Source organism: Athene cunicularia, assembly GCF_003259725.1.
Source record: "Athene cunicularia isolate RWA chromosome 4 unlocalized genomic scaffold, athCun1 chr4_part1, whole genome shotgun sequence".
Lineage (NCBI taxonomy): Eukaryota > Metazoa > Chordata > Aves > Strigiformes > Strigidae > Athene > Athene cunicularia.
Genome location: NW_020799098.1, coordinates 5,415,157 through 5,431,643, shown reverse-complemented (window position 1 = coordinate 5,431,643; position 16,487 = coordinate 5,415,157). Strand labels below are relative to the sequence as shown.

Genomic DNA, 16,487 nt, shown 5'->3' with positions numbered 1-16,487 from the left:
TTGTTTTTGGTTTATGCTCTTTATCACTAGTGAACCCTCTACACCATGCTATAGAAGGGTTCTAATTAAAATGTACGATCAAAATTTAAAATATGATTTTGTGTAAAACTAACATTGGAAGTTTGACATTTTTACAGTGAATCTATTTTTTTAACTTTTTTTAAAAAGCACCAACATTTCTGATTTAGCAAATGTCTGTTCTTCACTACACAAAGTATCTGCAACCATTTTAATGACATCTGACATTAAGGAGGGGGAAGGGGATGTCAATCCTAGGACTTTGAATAATGCAATTAAGTCCTGTGGTTTCTCTAGCCTTTTTTTTACTTCTGCATTTTTCAAAAATATACAACTTTTAACCAATGGATTTCAGAGGAAAAATACCTTCTGAGCTAGTCAGATAGCAAACAGTTTTCAACTTATTTTTTGCATATTACTTTAAAATGTAGCAAGAACTTCTAAGAGATAGTAAACTCCCTGACAACAACTACAAGCCTTAAACTTTTGTATATGTTGAATGTTTTTGTTCTCAACCAGCTATCCCTCATTAGTTGTGAAAAATCTCAAATTAGTTGTGAAAAAAGTGTACCAGCTAAAGCTTTCTTTGATATGCAGTAAGCTGAACAGCAAAGTCTACTTCAAGCAGAGCTATATGATAAAGCTGAATTTTCCCAGCTTGGTAGGAAGGGTCATCCTTCTTTTTTTCTCCTCACCTCTGGTCACAAAACCCCTGGTTCCTCTCCTTGGGCTGGCTCTGGCACTCCTCGACTCCTTGCTGAGCTGGCTACAGCTAACCCAACACAAAACTAATCTAATAAAAAGTGAACAGTTTTCTGTTGGGTTAGCAAGCTGAATCAGCTGAGCAAAGGGTGAGACAAGTGCTAAAGCCAGCACAGGGGATAGGGCAGGAGCTCACGGGTAGGAGGAGATGGCAGTGAGGGACTTAGGCATACCATCTAACTGCACCAGCCATTAGCCTTACTCCAGCCCACTGCGTTTGTTGCCCAGGAAGCTCAAATTCTGCTCTTCTGTGCCATCCAGTTGTATACATGAGCTGTACTGCAGTTTAAATGTCAAAAGCAACCTATTTGCAAGACAGTGCTCAAAACACACATACACAAGGCAACTTTTCAGGCTCTTACCTTCCCTGAGTATGAGCTCAGCCCATAGGTTGTCAAAGACTTTCCCCCAACTAAGACAACATCCTCGCCAAATTTGTAGGATGACTCGAGAAGAGATTCAACTGTGAAAGGAACTGCTTCCATGCTCTCTCGATCCCGATCCCACTGGAAAAGGTCCCCATCCAAGGAAGGGATTATCATCTTATTTCCAAATACCTAAAATAATTGAACTGAAGGTTAGCTACTGTTTAACCACAATTCTATCAAAACACACAGACCACAAATGGAAACAGAAACACTGTATAAGCAAGTACAGTGCATCATACTCCAACATCCTATTTTATGGTTTCATATCCCAGAGTCTTATCCAGGCTTATTTTTCAAAGTTATACTGAAGACAAAACTTCTGGGCATTCAAATCAAATCTGTATTTCACTATTCTTAGTTAACAGTTGTAACACTATTCTTAGTAAACAGTTCAGTGTGTAACACTTCTTCCACTTTAAACAAAACATTTTAAAGCTTAATCAGTTCATAGATTAGCATTTATCCAAGCTGTAGCAAATAAAGGGAGAAGCATTCTTGAAAAGACAGTCACTAGTTGAAGTGCAAATTTTGCAGATTATTTGTGATAGTTTCAAGACAGTGGCATTGCAGGCAAAGTTCTACTTCATGGTTATTTTTTTTCCAGAGCTAGTTTACTGCTAAACATAGAATCAATCATTCTGTCTAAATCAGAAGACTGAATTTGGTTTTAAAAGAAAGGCAGAGGCTGTATGTGAACCCTTTTACAATTAATGACTACTCCAGAATATCCATCCTCCTGTAAAGCAGAGAGCACAATTATTATTGAGATCAGAGCTCACATTTCACCTTCGCCTTTCCAGACAGTTAAATCTAACTTCTCCACCCCAGAATGTCTTATGTTTAAGTATACCATTCCTTTAAAACTTGCCTGGCTTTTTCTTAAACACACAAGTCAAAAAAAAAAAAAAAAATCCTCACCAGGATATGGCATTTCATCCATTACACTGAGATTTTCAAGGAGATCCTAGTTCGGAAGCATGAGTCATTGTCAATGAGTACTAAGGGACTTATTAAGAAACTCATTATCAGCATGATAGACCATAACTAATACTGTGGAGTCACAGTGGCTGTGCCCATCAAGAACAGTGAGAAACTAATCCACATAAGATTAGCTTTTGAGGATATGGATTAACGTGGAAGTTTTTAATGCTTTTTCAGAACCTCTGTCCATTTGGGCAGTATCCTACAACATAATTACATTAAATGCAGATACTTTACACATTAGGATTTAGAGACTACTTCTGGTACATGTACATTAGTCACTTCAAACAAAATTTTCCTGCTCAGACTCCAAGGCACAGATGTGTATTACAAAGCCATACAAAAGATCCAGAAGGTTTCTGGCTATTATTTCTGGAACCATCATGAGGATCTGAAACCACAAGCTTCTGCATGATTAAAATTCTCTCTAACATGAGACTTTATTCCTCTAACTGGGTCACAGACGAGCAAACAATATTAAGCAAAGTTGGGATTCACCTAAACAGGGAGGGAAAGATATACTTTGTAAATGCATGCATATCATGACTAATACCTCTTCTTACACTGCTTGATACACCTCATTCAAAGAAAAAATTTAGGCAAGTTACCCGACAAAACCGGTGACTGTATTTAAGATCCCCAAAGGATCCAACACCGATGCTTTCTGGCTTTGAAAAGCCTTATGATGACTGACAATTAAAATAAACACTCCTCTCAGGAGCACAATGTGTAATTGAAGAGATGATAAAAATAAACCCCTGAGAGTATCTGGGAAGTTCTTTACAAAGCAAAATGAGGTATGTTCTTTCCCTCCCAGGTATCTATCTACCTGATGGCAAAAAGGGCCAAACATCCTGGAAGCGACATTGCATGAGATCCGTGATGCACAAGAAATGTTGCATTATGGCCTACCGTTGGTGAGGAAAAATACATATACACATATGTATACAGAAATAAACCAACAGAAAAGTAAAAATATGTGTGTGTGTGTGTGTGTGTGTGTGTGTGTGTGTGCTGGTGGTGTATACATGTGTCATTTGTAGCAATCACCTGATCAGTGGAAGAGTAAAGCAAACAAACAAGGTTTGCATAAACATTCATATTCAAGAGCAGCCTTGTGATCTAGAGAAACAAAGTCATGCAGATTTTGGAAAATACCTTTTTAAAAACAAAAGATGCCAGTGCCAAAGTTGCAGCTGTAACCATGTTGAAGTATCTCATTAAAACACTCAACACAGAAGAGTAGTATCATAAACTTTTTGTCATATATTCTTCCAGAAATGCATAATAATTTTGAAGAAACTTTGAGCCTGTGCAGCTGTTACTTTGCATTAATAAATCCTCTGTAAGGTTTCTTCCCTGCATATGGTCCAGATACCTGCAAGTAGTTTGGAGGCCCATGCTCACCTCCAGCAATATGAGGCATTCCATATATAAATACAAATGAACAGCAAAGGTTCTTTTTATAAGCAGCTTTCCAAATGTACGAAAGCCAAAGCAGCTCCTGTACCAGTGTTTCAGCACACAGATCCAAAGCCTGGCAAACCCAGCCCTCGACTGACTTTGAGATGGATGCTGCAGAAATTCTACTGGCCATCAGTCAGCTAAATTCATACAGTGTGGTCAAACGAGACATGTGCCAGTGGCAGCCAGACAGCTGTTTGCAAGTTCAGACTTTCAGATACGCTTGCTGGAAGCCAGAACCACAATGGCTGGGTAACACGGTGTGCTCCACGGGCTGCAGACCATCCCATCAGTTTGTGGAGAGGCAGCAGCGATGCAAACTGCCCAGGAAGTGCTGCTCAGCAAGGGAGACTCTCAGTGGGCAACTCTGCGAGCTCTGGGGACAGCGTGACACACATCAATTTAAGTGCTTCCCTTGTCCTGAAGCTCCTGCTCCAGGGCCTGAGTAGGAAATTTTCCACTAGCAAACAACAGGCAAAACTTCAGCCATTTCTGGAAACCACACACCCAAATTCCCAACACACGTGAAACTCACTCAGCAATACAAACTTGTATACTCCCAAGATATAGGTCAAATCAGGTCATGGCTTGTATGCCTTCAAAAATACCCCAACAGTGGGGCACTGCCTGCTCATCTGTTACAACCTTGGTCCCCATAAACTGTGCAGGACAGATGAGACCGTTTCGGTCAGCTCTGCTGATCGCCTGCCTGTGCTCTCAACCTTGAGGGTGCCTACAGGAACAGCCTGTCCTGAGTGACATTGGGAAAGAAAGGCTGAAAAAAAAGATTCAATGGCTGTCGGTGAAAGGGAGCACAGGCAGCAGTAAGAGCTACTGCACTGAAGGACAATGCCAGCGTACATGGGGTTAAACTGACCGTAAAGGTAAGCGAGACATTTGGGTTACTAACCACCACAGATGTGGTATTTCACAACAGAAACAGAACAGAGGGGGAAAAAAAAAAAATCAATCCACCTTGATGAATCTATCTATAAATGGGATTACATGACATAGTGTTGACAAGGGACTGCGCCTGATTACCACCAAAGGTGGTCTTTTAGTAAAACAGCTTTATTTGAAGAATGGGGCAAGTATGCAAATGTACATACTTGCAGGTGCCCACACACGTAACAAAAGGCATTTGTGGCCACTTGTGCTGACATCTTTTAAAAAAGCGGTTTAGCCAGAAGCTTTAGAATGACATTAATAATAACAACTCCTATCTGAGTTATGAAGCTCATTCTCTAGTACATCAGAAGCAGCAAAGGGACTTTCCTTGAAAGTACTAGCAACTAGCATCGGCATGCAGCTCAGGTAAAGGAATGACATCACCCTGTATCTCAAAAGCATTACCTCATCTCCTAATCCAAGGAGTGAGTCACCCAGGCAGTCAGCTGCAAATCTCTTGGCACAGAAAATGTAGGTTACCACGATGCACTTACACATTCCTCTGATCTGTCAATGTAAATAGCTATTTGTTCAGCTTCACTGGTCAGCAATATGGCACATAATTGTTAAGTGGCTTGTCTTTCAGAAGTAACACTTAAAAAACCCCTCACATTAACTATGGAGCCCTAAATGAGACGCTGCTCTTTTGCTCATTAAGAGTTTGAAGCTGAAGTTCTCCATTGGCTCGGCGCAGGGTGCCGCAGCCCTATCAGCGGCGCTGGCTGCTCAATCTCCAGGCCGACGGGTGAGGTAATGCAGTTTCTAAAAAGCCTTCACAAAAAAGCAAAAAGGCATAACGATCCGAAATGGCATACGCTACCAGGGAATTTGCTGTCTAGACTCTTTACTGGAAAGGAGGGCACCTCACGCGAGGTTCCACAGCAGGTTGATCGGTGCGGGAAAAAAGCTGCTGATTTACAGCAGTGGAGAAAAGAAAAAAAGAAAGAAAGAAAAAAATTTTGTAAACAGAGATCAAAACAAGCTGAAGTACTAAAGCTTCCATGAGCTGTTTAACAGTAAGCGTGACATTCATTTCCCATGCCTAACACTGTTTATCACATGAAGCAAAAATCAAGCCTGCTCACATGCAGGCACATCTGAGACAAGTCTGGTGCCATGACTGTCAATATTATTGTTTTCAGATGGGCTGGACTTTCCAATAACTCCGAAGAAATAACTAAACACAGTTCCTTAGAGGAAGTGTTATGTCTTTTTGTTTTTCTAATACTTCAGCTTGTGGTTTTCAATCTCTACTATTACAATAAACTGTGAGACCTTCATTCCAGTTACTAATTAACTAAGACTAACCTATATAATCTTAAATGATAAGGATGCCAATTTTTTTTTTCCTCTATGATTATCTCTACAATAGGATCACTGTAACAAACAGGATCAAAGCCAACATCAGGCATGTTCTTAAGAAAACTACTTCTCAGTGAGAACTGTCTTTTAAGCCCCTTTAAAATTAATCTAGGCAACATATTAAAAGCCATACATGGCAGCTTCACTCTAAAGGGTAGAAAACAAGAGTGCACAATCAAACCTGGGAAAAAGAAAGCGATTATTGTATGTTCCACATTAAAAAAAAAATAAAATCATAGGCATTGAGTAATTCAGGTATTCCTACTATAAATGTTTACAGATTTTTTCAGGTGAAAGACATATGGAGAGATATATATATATATATATATACACACATATATATATACACATATATACACACACACGGCAAGGTCTTGAGATGTCCCAAGCTCAGGTTGGTCTGGAAGTGATTTATTGTCTGCCCTTTTTTGATAGGCATGCAGGGAAGCATCTGTACAGATGCAGGGGTTTATGACTTCTTTCCAACGTAAGAGGTTATTTCTCCTCTTCAGCTTGGATTTCAGGATGTTGATTCATCTGTTTTCCCTCCAGCTACCTGCAGAAATCCTGAAACTCAGGGTACTACAAGGATGACAGTGTACTATTACTAACAGGCAAACCCTGATCAAACAGGAGTACACTGGGATGAAAGGGCCAACTAGAATCTATGAAGATGTTTTTCTTCAAACTTTCTGCAGGGCCCCCTTCCTTAGAAAGAGAACAAAGACCGGGGCACTGGTACAATCTTTTGAAAAACAAAGGCTGTTAAGCTATTCCACTGCCTAAAGCACTGGTAAAAGAGCAAAGTATTCTTCAGAATACAGTGCTGTTCAACCAGTCAAGGAAGACAAAAACTGACTGCAAAGGGGAGTCCATGATTTACATCAGTAAAATTCTGAGACATGTTCAAGGGCAATGAGGAAGCTGAAGCAGGAAATATCAATACACAGGTGGTTGTTTTGTCTAGAAAAAAAACTTTCCTCCTTGAGAATGCGGTTGCTTCTGATCTCAGCGCTACACTTGTTTACTAAATGCATACCTGTTCCTGACTACCTCCTGCTTCTGTTAACACGTGTATGTGCCCAGAGTGTCCTCAAGACCAGGAGCGTGAGAAAGGCTGGCTCTTCAACACCTGATGAAATCAGTATTTTATGGAGCAGTTTATGGAGGCAGGATTATGTGGCCTTCCTCCTCTGAAGAGGTAAGAGCCAGCCCATGCCAGAGCGGCACATCAGAGGAGCCATGAAAATAGGTTTCACCTCAGCTGGGGTGTGACACCCCGTAAGGGCACACCAGCTCTTGCACAGCAACAGTGAGTGTAGATGTTTCTCAGACTTCAGGATGATTTTTACCATCAGGCTGTATGGCTCACCCAGTAACAGTTCACAGGATCAGTCAAGTGACCAAATCTGGCCCCCTGCTTCTGCTCACATTAAGTTCCTTATGACAGAAGTTTACATCTGTTTTGGTCTTTCTTCTCCCTCCACCATGCCCCACGAGCTGATAGTTTAATTTTTCATTGCTTAGAGAAGCCTGGGCCAAGTCATAGTATAACTTTCACGGCCCTGTATTTTGTGTATGATGAGCGCATGAAGTGATGTTGTAATCCTCTGCCTGGATGAGTACTAGAGAACTTGTTTGAAAACTCCTTTTTTCTCTCTCCTCAAATCGACACCTGCAGTGTCCTTCCAACACCTTTAATAAATGACTATAGTGGGTATGTCTGTCATGGTTCTATGGTTCAGATCTTAAAATGTGATCAGGTATAAGCTACCAGGGTGCTGGTCAAACTGCATTTTACACAAACAGTGTAAAAAGCAACAGATGACAGCAGCACAGTATCTTGAGAATTATTCTCTCCTTTTCAGTGTCAGGGGCACAGTATCTTGTTCAGCTTGAGTTTGCCATTAGAAGAATTAGTCCTACTCTGTCCTCTGCCCTCCACTGAGCAGCCATGCAGAGAAATGGAGGAAGTGCAGTGTGTTAACTAGACAGCCCCAGCTTCAAAAGAGATCAGGTCCCCAATACTGTTTGCTGTGCAATCAAACAGATCCTTCTTCTGAAGACTAGCAAACTAAAATACCACTGTTACTTTAATCATAGTCAAACAAGACTTGGGGTTTTGACTACAGAGATGCCAGCCTGCTCTGCTGCCATAGTAACAGACTTTTAAAAACTGTTCTCCTTAATAATAATAAAAAAAAACCCTCACAGTGCTTTAAGAAAGACTTTATTTTGACATTATTCCATCCCACTCTTTAACATGGCAAGTTTTATTAATAAGAAAAGACTGCAACAGTCTTCTGGAACTTAAGAGCAGTCCTCTCTGAGACAACCAGAGCTGCTGCTATGGAGCCCATCACTGAGCTCCTCAGAACTACTAGCACATAAGGGAGAAGATTAGTGAAGAAAATTAAAATTACCCAAAACCTTGCCTTCTACAGAAACAAACCCTACAGGGACTCGTTAGCCACCACGTCAAAACTGGTACCGTTCTAGTATTGGGAAGTTTTAAGATGATGTTTTAAGTTCACCACCACCTCCATCTCCCCAAAGCTCTTCTGCAGACTACCTGGGCTCCTACAGCACCACCAGGGAGCTAAGTAAAATGCTTCTCTTCAGAGACAGGGAGAATGGGCAATAACAGAAGCCCATGTCACTTTGGGGGTCCAGCATTTAAGTTGATTTCCCTTGGACCTTGTGTGTTTCTTTCCCTGGCCCTGCCTTGACAGGATGGGTTTTTTTTTAAATAAGGATATAGAGTTAGTGTGTCTTAAAAAATTAAGTCACAGAGTAACTCCTATGGGAAAAGAGAGCCCCATACAGGAGGGGAACAGAACATGGCACATGCAGTCTCCCCTTTCAGGGGTGCAAAGAAAGCAGAGTGCATGAAACATGCAGTGACTCCGACAAAGATTAATAGTTACCTGCATATGGAGGCCGAAGTCCAGAAGAAATTTGGAAATGAGATGTCAACGGGTGTGCTGCTAGAATTATTTGCTAAACTGTTTAAAATGCTTAGCACTTGAAACAGGCACTTTCTTTTACAGATGACGATATAGGCTGGAATTTCAAAAAGGTTTTAGGACAGAGTAAATAACTTCTTGTTGTGTATTGGGCAGCTGAGCTCCAACTATCTAAGTAATCCATTCCCTGTGCTGAAACAGGTATTTGTCCAGGCATCAGTAGAGCTGATCCATTTTCATATCTGAAAACACTTGGACTGCTAACAGCTAATACAAAACATGTAGTGTACCGTTCATAATTAAATTACAAGCTACTATGAAGATAACTAAACAGAGACACTGAGCTGATGGTAAATGTCCCTTCCAAGATTTGCAGCATTTAGACCGTGTCTGTGAGCGTGACAGATGGAAGTGGGTCATGAATATTAGCCCAGAGTGACTCTGAGAAGCTTTCCTGGCTTTGTTTAAGGCAGAGCATCACTCCTCCTTTTGAGGACTGGGGAGAGAGCTCTGTTACCATACAAACCACAGGATCTCGTTCTGTAGCTTCCCACGTGTCTTGTAACGGAAGCTGTCATCCTCCCAAACATCCTTACAGTATAAGTGAGAGGACAGATGTCAGCACTTTATCAGCAATAACTACATCAAGTGTCAGCAAGAAAGCTGCAGTTATAGGACACCTCTTGGTTTTTTTAATTGAACAAGACATTGAACTAAGATGTCTTTGAAGATGTGCAGGTTCAATAAATACATAAGAACACTTGTCTAAGCAATAGCCCTACTTGTCGCCTCAACAAAAAACCCGATGCTGTGTCATACTGACCACTAACTGAGCTCAAGCATTCTTCCACAATTCCCCTCCTTCACAGTAAATAGCTTGGTTGCATTGCCTAGAAAAGCACAACTTCTAGCTATCCAAAGATTTTAAAACAATTAGTCTTTTGCCAATGACTTTTTGTCTACTAAACATCATTAGAAGTTTGTTTTCAGGAGAATTATAAATTATATTTTTTGTTTCACCAAGAAAGCAGCAAAGATCTGTACTCAGAAATCCACAGATCTCTCCAGCAAGTTTCCCAAGCCTGTCACATCTTTATGGCCACGCACACTGTGTGTATTTCCATCAACAGAATGAAAAGAACTGCTTGTGCCATCAGGAATCATAATACATCTATGTAGTTACAAGCAGTCACATATATTCTCTTCTTGCAAAACACAGGCTCCACTCCCCTTGATAGCCCTAATAAGCCTTCTCTGCCTCAATTGCAATTAGAATTTATCTTCCTTTGAAGTACAATTCTGGACACTCACTTCTTATTCATTATGAGCTTTTCCAGGACCATTTAAGACACTAATATCTCTACCCGCAGGCAGCACAGGATCGTATTTCCTTTTCCCTGCAGAGGAATCGAGATGGCAGCTGATAACCAGTTGTGAGATCTCTTAGTACACAGCATTCTCAATTTTAAACTGGTCACTTCCAACAAATTTGTTGTTATCAATACCCACATCTTGTATTTCATTCAGTACAGTTTAATTCCATTTCTATCACAGAAAACCTGTACGATGGAGAACTGGATAATGTCCCAGTCTTCCTCTACAGGAACGATACCTCAGTTATCAGAGCATCTGACAGCCCTAAATCTGTCTTTAGCACACAAAAATAAGGATCAGCTACAGGACAAGAACTCTACTATTATCTCCTCCAGACAACCAAAATCATACCACCTTTATCTGCAAGGAAACAGATTTTCCCCAGATTAGACACCTCAATAACGAGTCCATTGATTTACAGCAATCTGGGGCTTCACATCTGGTCACATCAACTGGAAAGAAACTTTACAGCATTAGTAGAAATCTTTAAAATTTTATTCTTCGCTTTCTGGAGTAAAACTTTGCTTTAGGAAGCTTTGCACATTTTAACGCTTAAGAGAACCAAGTTGTTATTGTCTGTATATGGAAACCTGATCCTGCTGACAGCATTTGCTCCTGCAAGCAGCCTGTATGGGGCACAAGGACCCTTCCAAGTGCTAAGCAGGAAGGATTGCGTGTGTTGCTGATGTGAACCCTGCCAGATGTTTTAAGATACACAAATACATTAAAAGTTAACGCTAGGGAGCTAGACAACACCATTCATTTTTCAGCAGAATCCAGAAGGCCATTTTCTAAGAATGTTTGTGCAGTTTGAAATTAATCTCCTTATTGTTTTGTCCAGTGATTGTTTTCAGAGTTAGAACAGATTTTTACAGGTTTAATAGCAATGCATAATATTCAGCACTGTACTGAACAGCTGCTATAATAACCTTCTAAGTTAAAGTATTCAAACAAGCCTGACTGACAAGTCTTAAGCATTCCCCCACCCAAGCTCAAAACAAACATATCTCAGCTCTTCATTGGATGATATTTACAGGCAGTGACTTAACTGAAAACTATCTAAAGTAGAAATCTGTGGACCAAACAAAAACCTCATTTTTATTCAGGCTAATAAAATGCTGCTGCAGGGGTGCCCTAAGTGATGGATGTGACTTTCCTAAAACTGATGTCACAAGATTTCTCTTTCAAAGAGACTATTAAATTATTTAGCCTCCCCTAACCTCTGGGAGGGCACATAAAAGAATCCAGAAATCACTATTCAAGCCCCTCAGAGGGCGTTTTGACCTCTTGTCTTGCCCTGACCCGCTTCAGTGTGGGTTTTGCAATTTCTTCTGCACCAAAGTGTAAAAGACCCAAGAATGAAGGTTACTGACTTTCTTCCCCTCTTCCCAAAGCTTGTGGCTCTTCTCTGGCTTGACTGAGTTTGCCTTATCCAATGTGCAGGAAAGTACAGGCAGTCTGTACCTTAAAGTGATTCCCACGTGCCTGGACATTTTACAGCAGAACTTATATTTCTTTTGAGGAATCAAAACACTGAAAATTTGTAACTGTTATGATGGTGATAAAGGGAAAGAAAAAAAAAAAGAAAGATACATTCAGTGCTGTACATTAAATCCTGTCACTAGTGGAGCTTTGGAGATTTCAAAATCCTTCCCTAACTCACTGCTCTCAGTGTCAGTCTGTCTTTTCCAAAGGGCAAAAAAGGAACAATCTGCTAAAGATATCTAGAGGTTCACTTTGCCTACAAAGCAATTAGTTTTCAGCTGACTTCAGTATAAAACTTCTTCACATCTCCACATTTCTCTGGAGGAAAAAATACAATACTGGTCTATTCCACAAAAGCATGCCACTTATGTCCAAGAAAGATGTCTAAATTTGTAGAAAAGTTTATTTTATGTGGCTATTGCAAAAAATGGCAAGAATTTAATATATACACAATGCAATTCAAGGATACTGAGAGCCTTCAGAGGGATAAGAATGTTGACAGATTTTGTGACGTGACATGACATAACCCAATTATTTCGTTTTTCCAGGATACAGTGGTATGTTTACTATGATTGCTATAAACGTCACCCTGTGGACTGAAACTCATTTTGTTCCATGATTCCCAATCTCTCAAATAAGGAAATAAGATGCTTACTTAGGGATTAGTCTGTAACAACCAAATCATGAGCCAATGCAGTTACTTTTCTCAAGTACATCCCAGCATAGCCTCTGCCCAGAGCACTGAAACTACTATGACTGGAGCTGCCCTGTCAGGCTGAGCTCCCTGCAGAGTTCCTGATGGTGCAAAGAAAAATCACGTCAGTCGTGAACATATTTTTAGGCTGTTACTCTCATCATCACCACCAAGTACCCCACTTACTCTTCCCTTTCTCATCAAATATCAGCTACCAGCTTTTTCACAGGAGTATCTATACCATTTATCCAGCCCACAGTAAGCTTTTTTCCTGTCTCTTCTCCAGACTCCCACTGTCCCATCAGCCATGCTAGTCATGCCAGACACTACTGGCCAGTCATTTTAATACACAGGTAACTTCACACTTGCATTTCTTTCATATAATAGATCCTCATAAAAGAGACAGAGGCCCAAGATCACCTTCATTAGTAAACAACTAGTCTCATAATGATGTGCTATGAACCATTTCCACTGCACGAGAAGCAGTTCTCTATTTTCACTATGATTAAGTATCATTATTTTAACAGACTGATTCTCCTAAATGTATCCTCTTCTAAATACAGATGATGTATTCATTACAAAGCTAAATTTTAAAGAGTAAATGAAAGTGTTTTCATTAAAGTTAAGCTTCCTTTTAGAAAAGTTGGGATTCAATGACTTAACCCTGAACTTCAACAGGCAATCTTTATGTGCAAGTAACAATAAATCTTGGAGTTGTAAACACACAGTTTTTATAGAGAAGGGCTTTTCATTTTAACACAATGGATAGGGAAGCAAAGTTTTTAAATTCTTATGCACAAGACTGAAGTACAGAGTCATACCTTTTCAGCATTGGCACCCTGACCATGATTGTTTAAGTTGGAGCTTAAAGACAAGGAATTAATTTTACCATTTTAGTTACTCAGACACACAATTAGTAGTTCAGCAGCCTTTCCTTTCTAATTGATCTGTTCACATGACAAATGATGAACATCTCACTTGTCAGTGTCTTAAGCAGTAGTTTCAAGATCTGAAGTGTTTGACAGAGCTGCTGGAACATTTGAAATTTTACTACCTCACTTTCCTCATTAACAAGAGCTCCAGACAGCCAAGCTGACATTTCACAGTTAGGCAAAGGAAGTAACTACAGTTCTATTAAACACTGAAAGTTTGATGATCTAATGTCTTCTCTTAAAAGGCACTTGGAAATTAAATTGATGCTTCCACACCAGGACCTGGAACTACAGTTCACTGCACTTTCACCCAAGGTAGTTAAAAAAAAACCCTCATCAAAACAATTAAGACAACGGTACATACTTTCCTCACTCTGACAAGAACACAAATCTTAAACACTGCAGGTGTAATGCAAAAAGTTTCTCATCTGCCATTTCTTGCAAGAAGATGTAATTAACAACTTACATAATGATACTGTTTTATGATGAAGATAATATAATGGTTGCAAGCACAGAGACCTTTTTTACCTCAAAAATGTTGGAAGAGGAAGAAAAAAGCCTCAATAGTTTGAGAGAGTAAAACATAACATGCCACATGACCAAATCAGAGAAGAAATACTTCTGTAGAGTGGGGATAGACTCCTAGACTTTAATGAATATTTTGACCCAAACACAATTGTCCCAACAATTTTAATGAGGCCAATTACTCATTCAAGTAATGTGTAGATTCACTGCATAGTCTTTCAGCTGATACCGACAGCAGATTAAACATTTAAATATTTATTTTTAAACTTAAAAATAAATATTTAAATGCTTAAGTGTAGCTTATTTGGAGTATTCATCAATTCTGTTTCTTGTTAAGTTCTGTCTTAACAGCATTTGTTTACATGACAGTAAGTCTGAAGAGGCCTATATTCATAGCGCTTAACGGCTTCTAAAAGGCCAGAATGAAGTTTTACTTCCAAAATTAGTTCTCCCACAGGCTCTGCATCTTAACTGTCAAAATCCATCAAAATCCATGTCTTTGGCCACAGTTGTAGAAATGAAACGACTTGAAAGCCTATCTGAAAACTTTCTATATGCATAATAAACGCTTTTAAAAAGTGTATTTTTATGACTCTTGTAGCCACAAAGGGGAACTAAATATTGCATGGTCAAACTACACTTTTTTGTTGTATAAGCACCAACCTTTTGTTTCTACAGTCATACCACATCAGAAAAAGATAAGAACTCTGCACAGACCAGTTGAGTGATAAAATCTAGACTTGCAAAAATACTTCTATCATATTAAATGCTTGCATTCAGGAAATCTTTAAAAACATGGGCTCATGTCTTAATTTGTAGTGAAAAATGAAGCTTTTATTTGCACAGATTTCGAATGTGTTTTATAGCCAATGGCTCTATTTTCACTGTGGTCATTAGAAACTATTTGCAGCAACAGGTAAGAGACCAGTATTTTAAGTATCTAGTGTAGAAGACATTTGTGAAAGACCACAGTTTATAACTGACACCTTCCTCTTTACAGTTCTCTTTCCAGTTTTTGTATTCTTTTCAATTCTGCTCTTCAACATATTTCTTGGGGGAAAGGTCTTCTTTTCTACAGTGTTTTTTCTTAAGCATAAAAATACATCTGAACAAGTCTCAAAAAATTACATCCGTAAATAAAATTATCTCTAAGAAACATAAAAACATGAGTTAATATTCACATTACTTTTGCAATCTGAGATACTTACACTACTAAAGCAACAGACCAAGTCTTTCCTTAGATTTCTTTATACCAAAACAGAGGTCATGTAAACAGACAGCAACAAAGAACCACAAGCAAGAAGCTCATACAGTCTGAATACCCCTGAATTCAACTTTCATTCTCCAATGCTCATCATGCAAAAGCATGATACAGGACTGGTCATCAAAGCCAACCATCCGTGACAGTGAAGGACCATGCACTTTGTCATCACCACAAACTACCTCTTAGTTGGTATATTTATTCCTCCAAATTCTAGGAGAGAATGACTCATGGATCTTACTTCTTCAGTGCAGAAAAAAAAGCAAAAAACTTCCTTTTGATTTCTAGCCTAAGTTTATTCAAACTGATGGTGGCAATAGGACCAAACAAGAAATTTAATTCCACGTTTCCTTCTTGCAGTTCATCAGCAAGAAGCAATGCAAGCCTTTACCACTCAGTACTTCAGGGTGACCTTCAGCACTGTTTCATTGCTAACATGTCCTATTCCACAGGCAGCCTGCTTATCTAGTATTAAAAAAAAAAATAAATCCTTTGTTCATTTGTTAAGTCACAAGGACTTTTGCTTTTCTCGAGGGGAAAAAAAAAGCCAGTACTTGCCAAAACATACTCCAGTAATACAAAGCAGATGAACCTTTAATTTGCTTCAAATTACAAGTAACTTGTTCCCAATCAACATTACATACAATTCCCAAACTCAGTTACATCATCTAGTTTGATAGTTATCGCATACGTTAATCACAAGACTAAAATGCTGACACACTCTAGTTTGAAATGGCAACATGATGTAAGCACTCCAAAAAAAAAGTTTGAGAATAGCTACCAAACTTTATCCCTACTAAGTTTGCTGTGTTATTCAACATCTGTCACAAGTGGAGGAAGTTTCATTCATTGTGTTATACAAAACTTTGTTTTTAAAGATTTAGTCAGGAAAGAGATTGAGCCTTACCTCTGGTTTACTGAGACTGGATGACACAAGAGAACCTGATCCCACATCCAGATCCCACTGTTTTCTCCCACTGTTTTCTGGATCCAGTGCAGCAATTCGTCCATCCAAAGTGCTGATAATCACTAGAGATCTGCAAGTTGGAAGCATTCACAGTCAAAACTACAGCCACATGGAGTTTATCTATTAGCTGCTTTCTGTATTTAATAAAGTGCAACTCCAACTTTAAAGTTAAGTCTATATATTCTGCAAAACAGCAATTTAACTTGGTAGCTCTACATAGACCAACAAGAGTAGAAAAGTTGAAGTTTCTCGCCTCATGTCATAAACTGTAAGACACTTTTAGAGTTCAGTTTCAGGGGAAGGTAGTTGACTTTTTGCTC

At 39.3% G+C, this 16,487-nt stretch overlaps 1 protein-coding gene across 1 annotated transcript in view; it reads right to left on the bottom strand.

Moving 5' to 3' along the window:
- EIF2AK3 (eukaryotic translation initiation factor 2 alpha kinase 3) overlaps positions 1-16,235 on the bottom strand; it is a 37,619-nt gene extending 21,384 nt beyond the window's left edge. Inside the window, exons 1-2 of the mRNA XM_026847140.1 lie at positions 16,108-16,235; positions 1,143-1,337 (exon numbers count right to left, since the gene is read on the bottom strand). Of these exons, the coding sequence (XP_026702941.1) occupies positions 1,143-1,322 (180 nt within the window). The 5' untranslated portion in view covers positions 1,323-1,337; positions 16,108-16,235. The remainder of the gene's footprint in view (positions 1-1,142; positions 1,338-16,107) is intronic.
- Between the last annotated feature and the right edge of the window lie 252 nt (positions 16,236-16,487).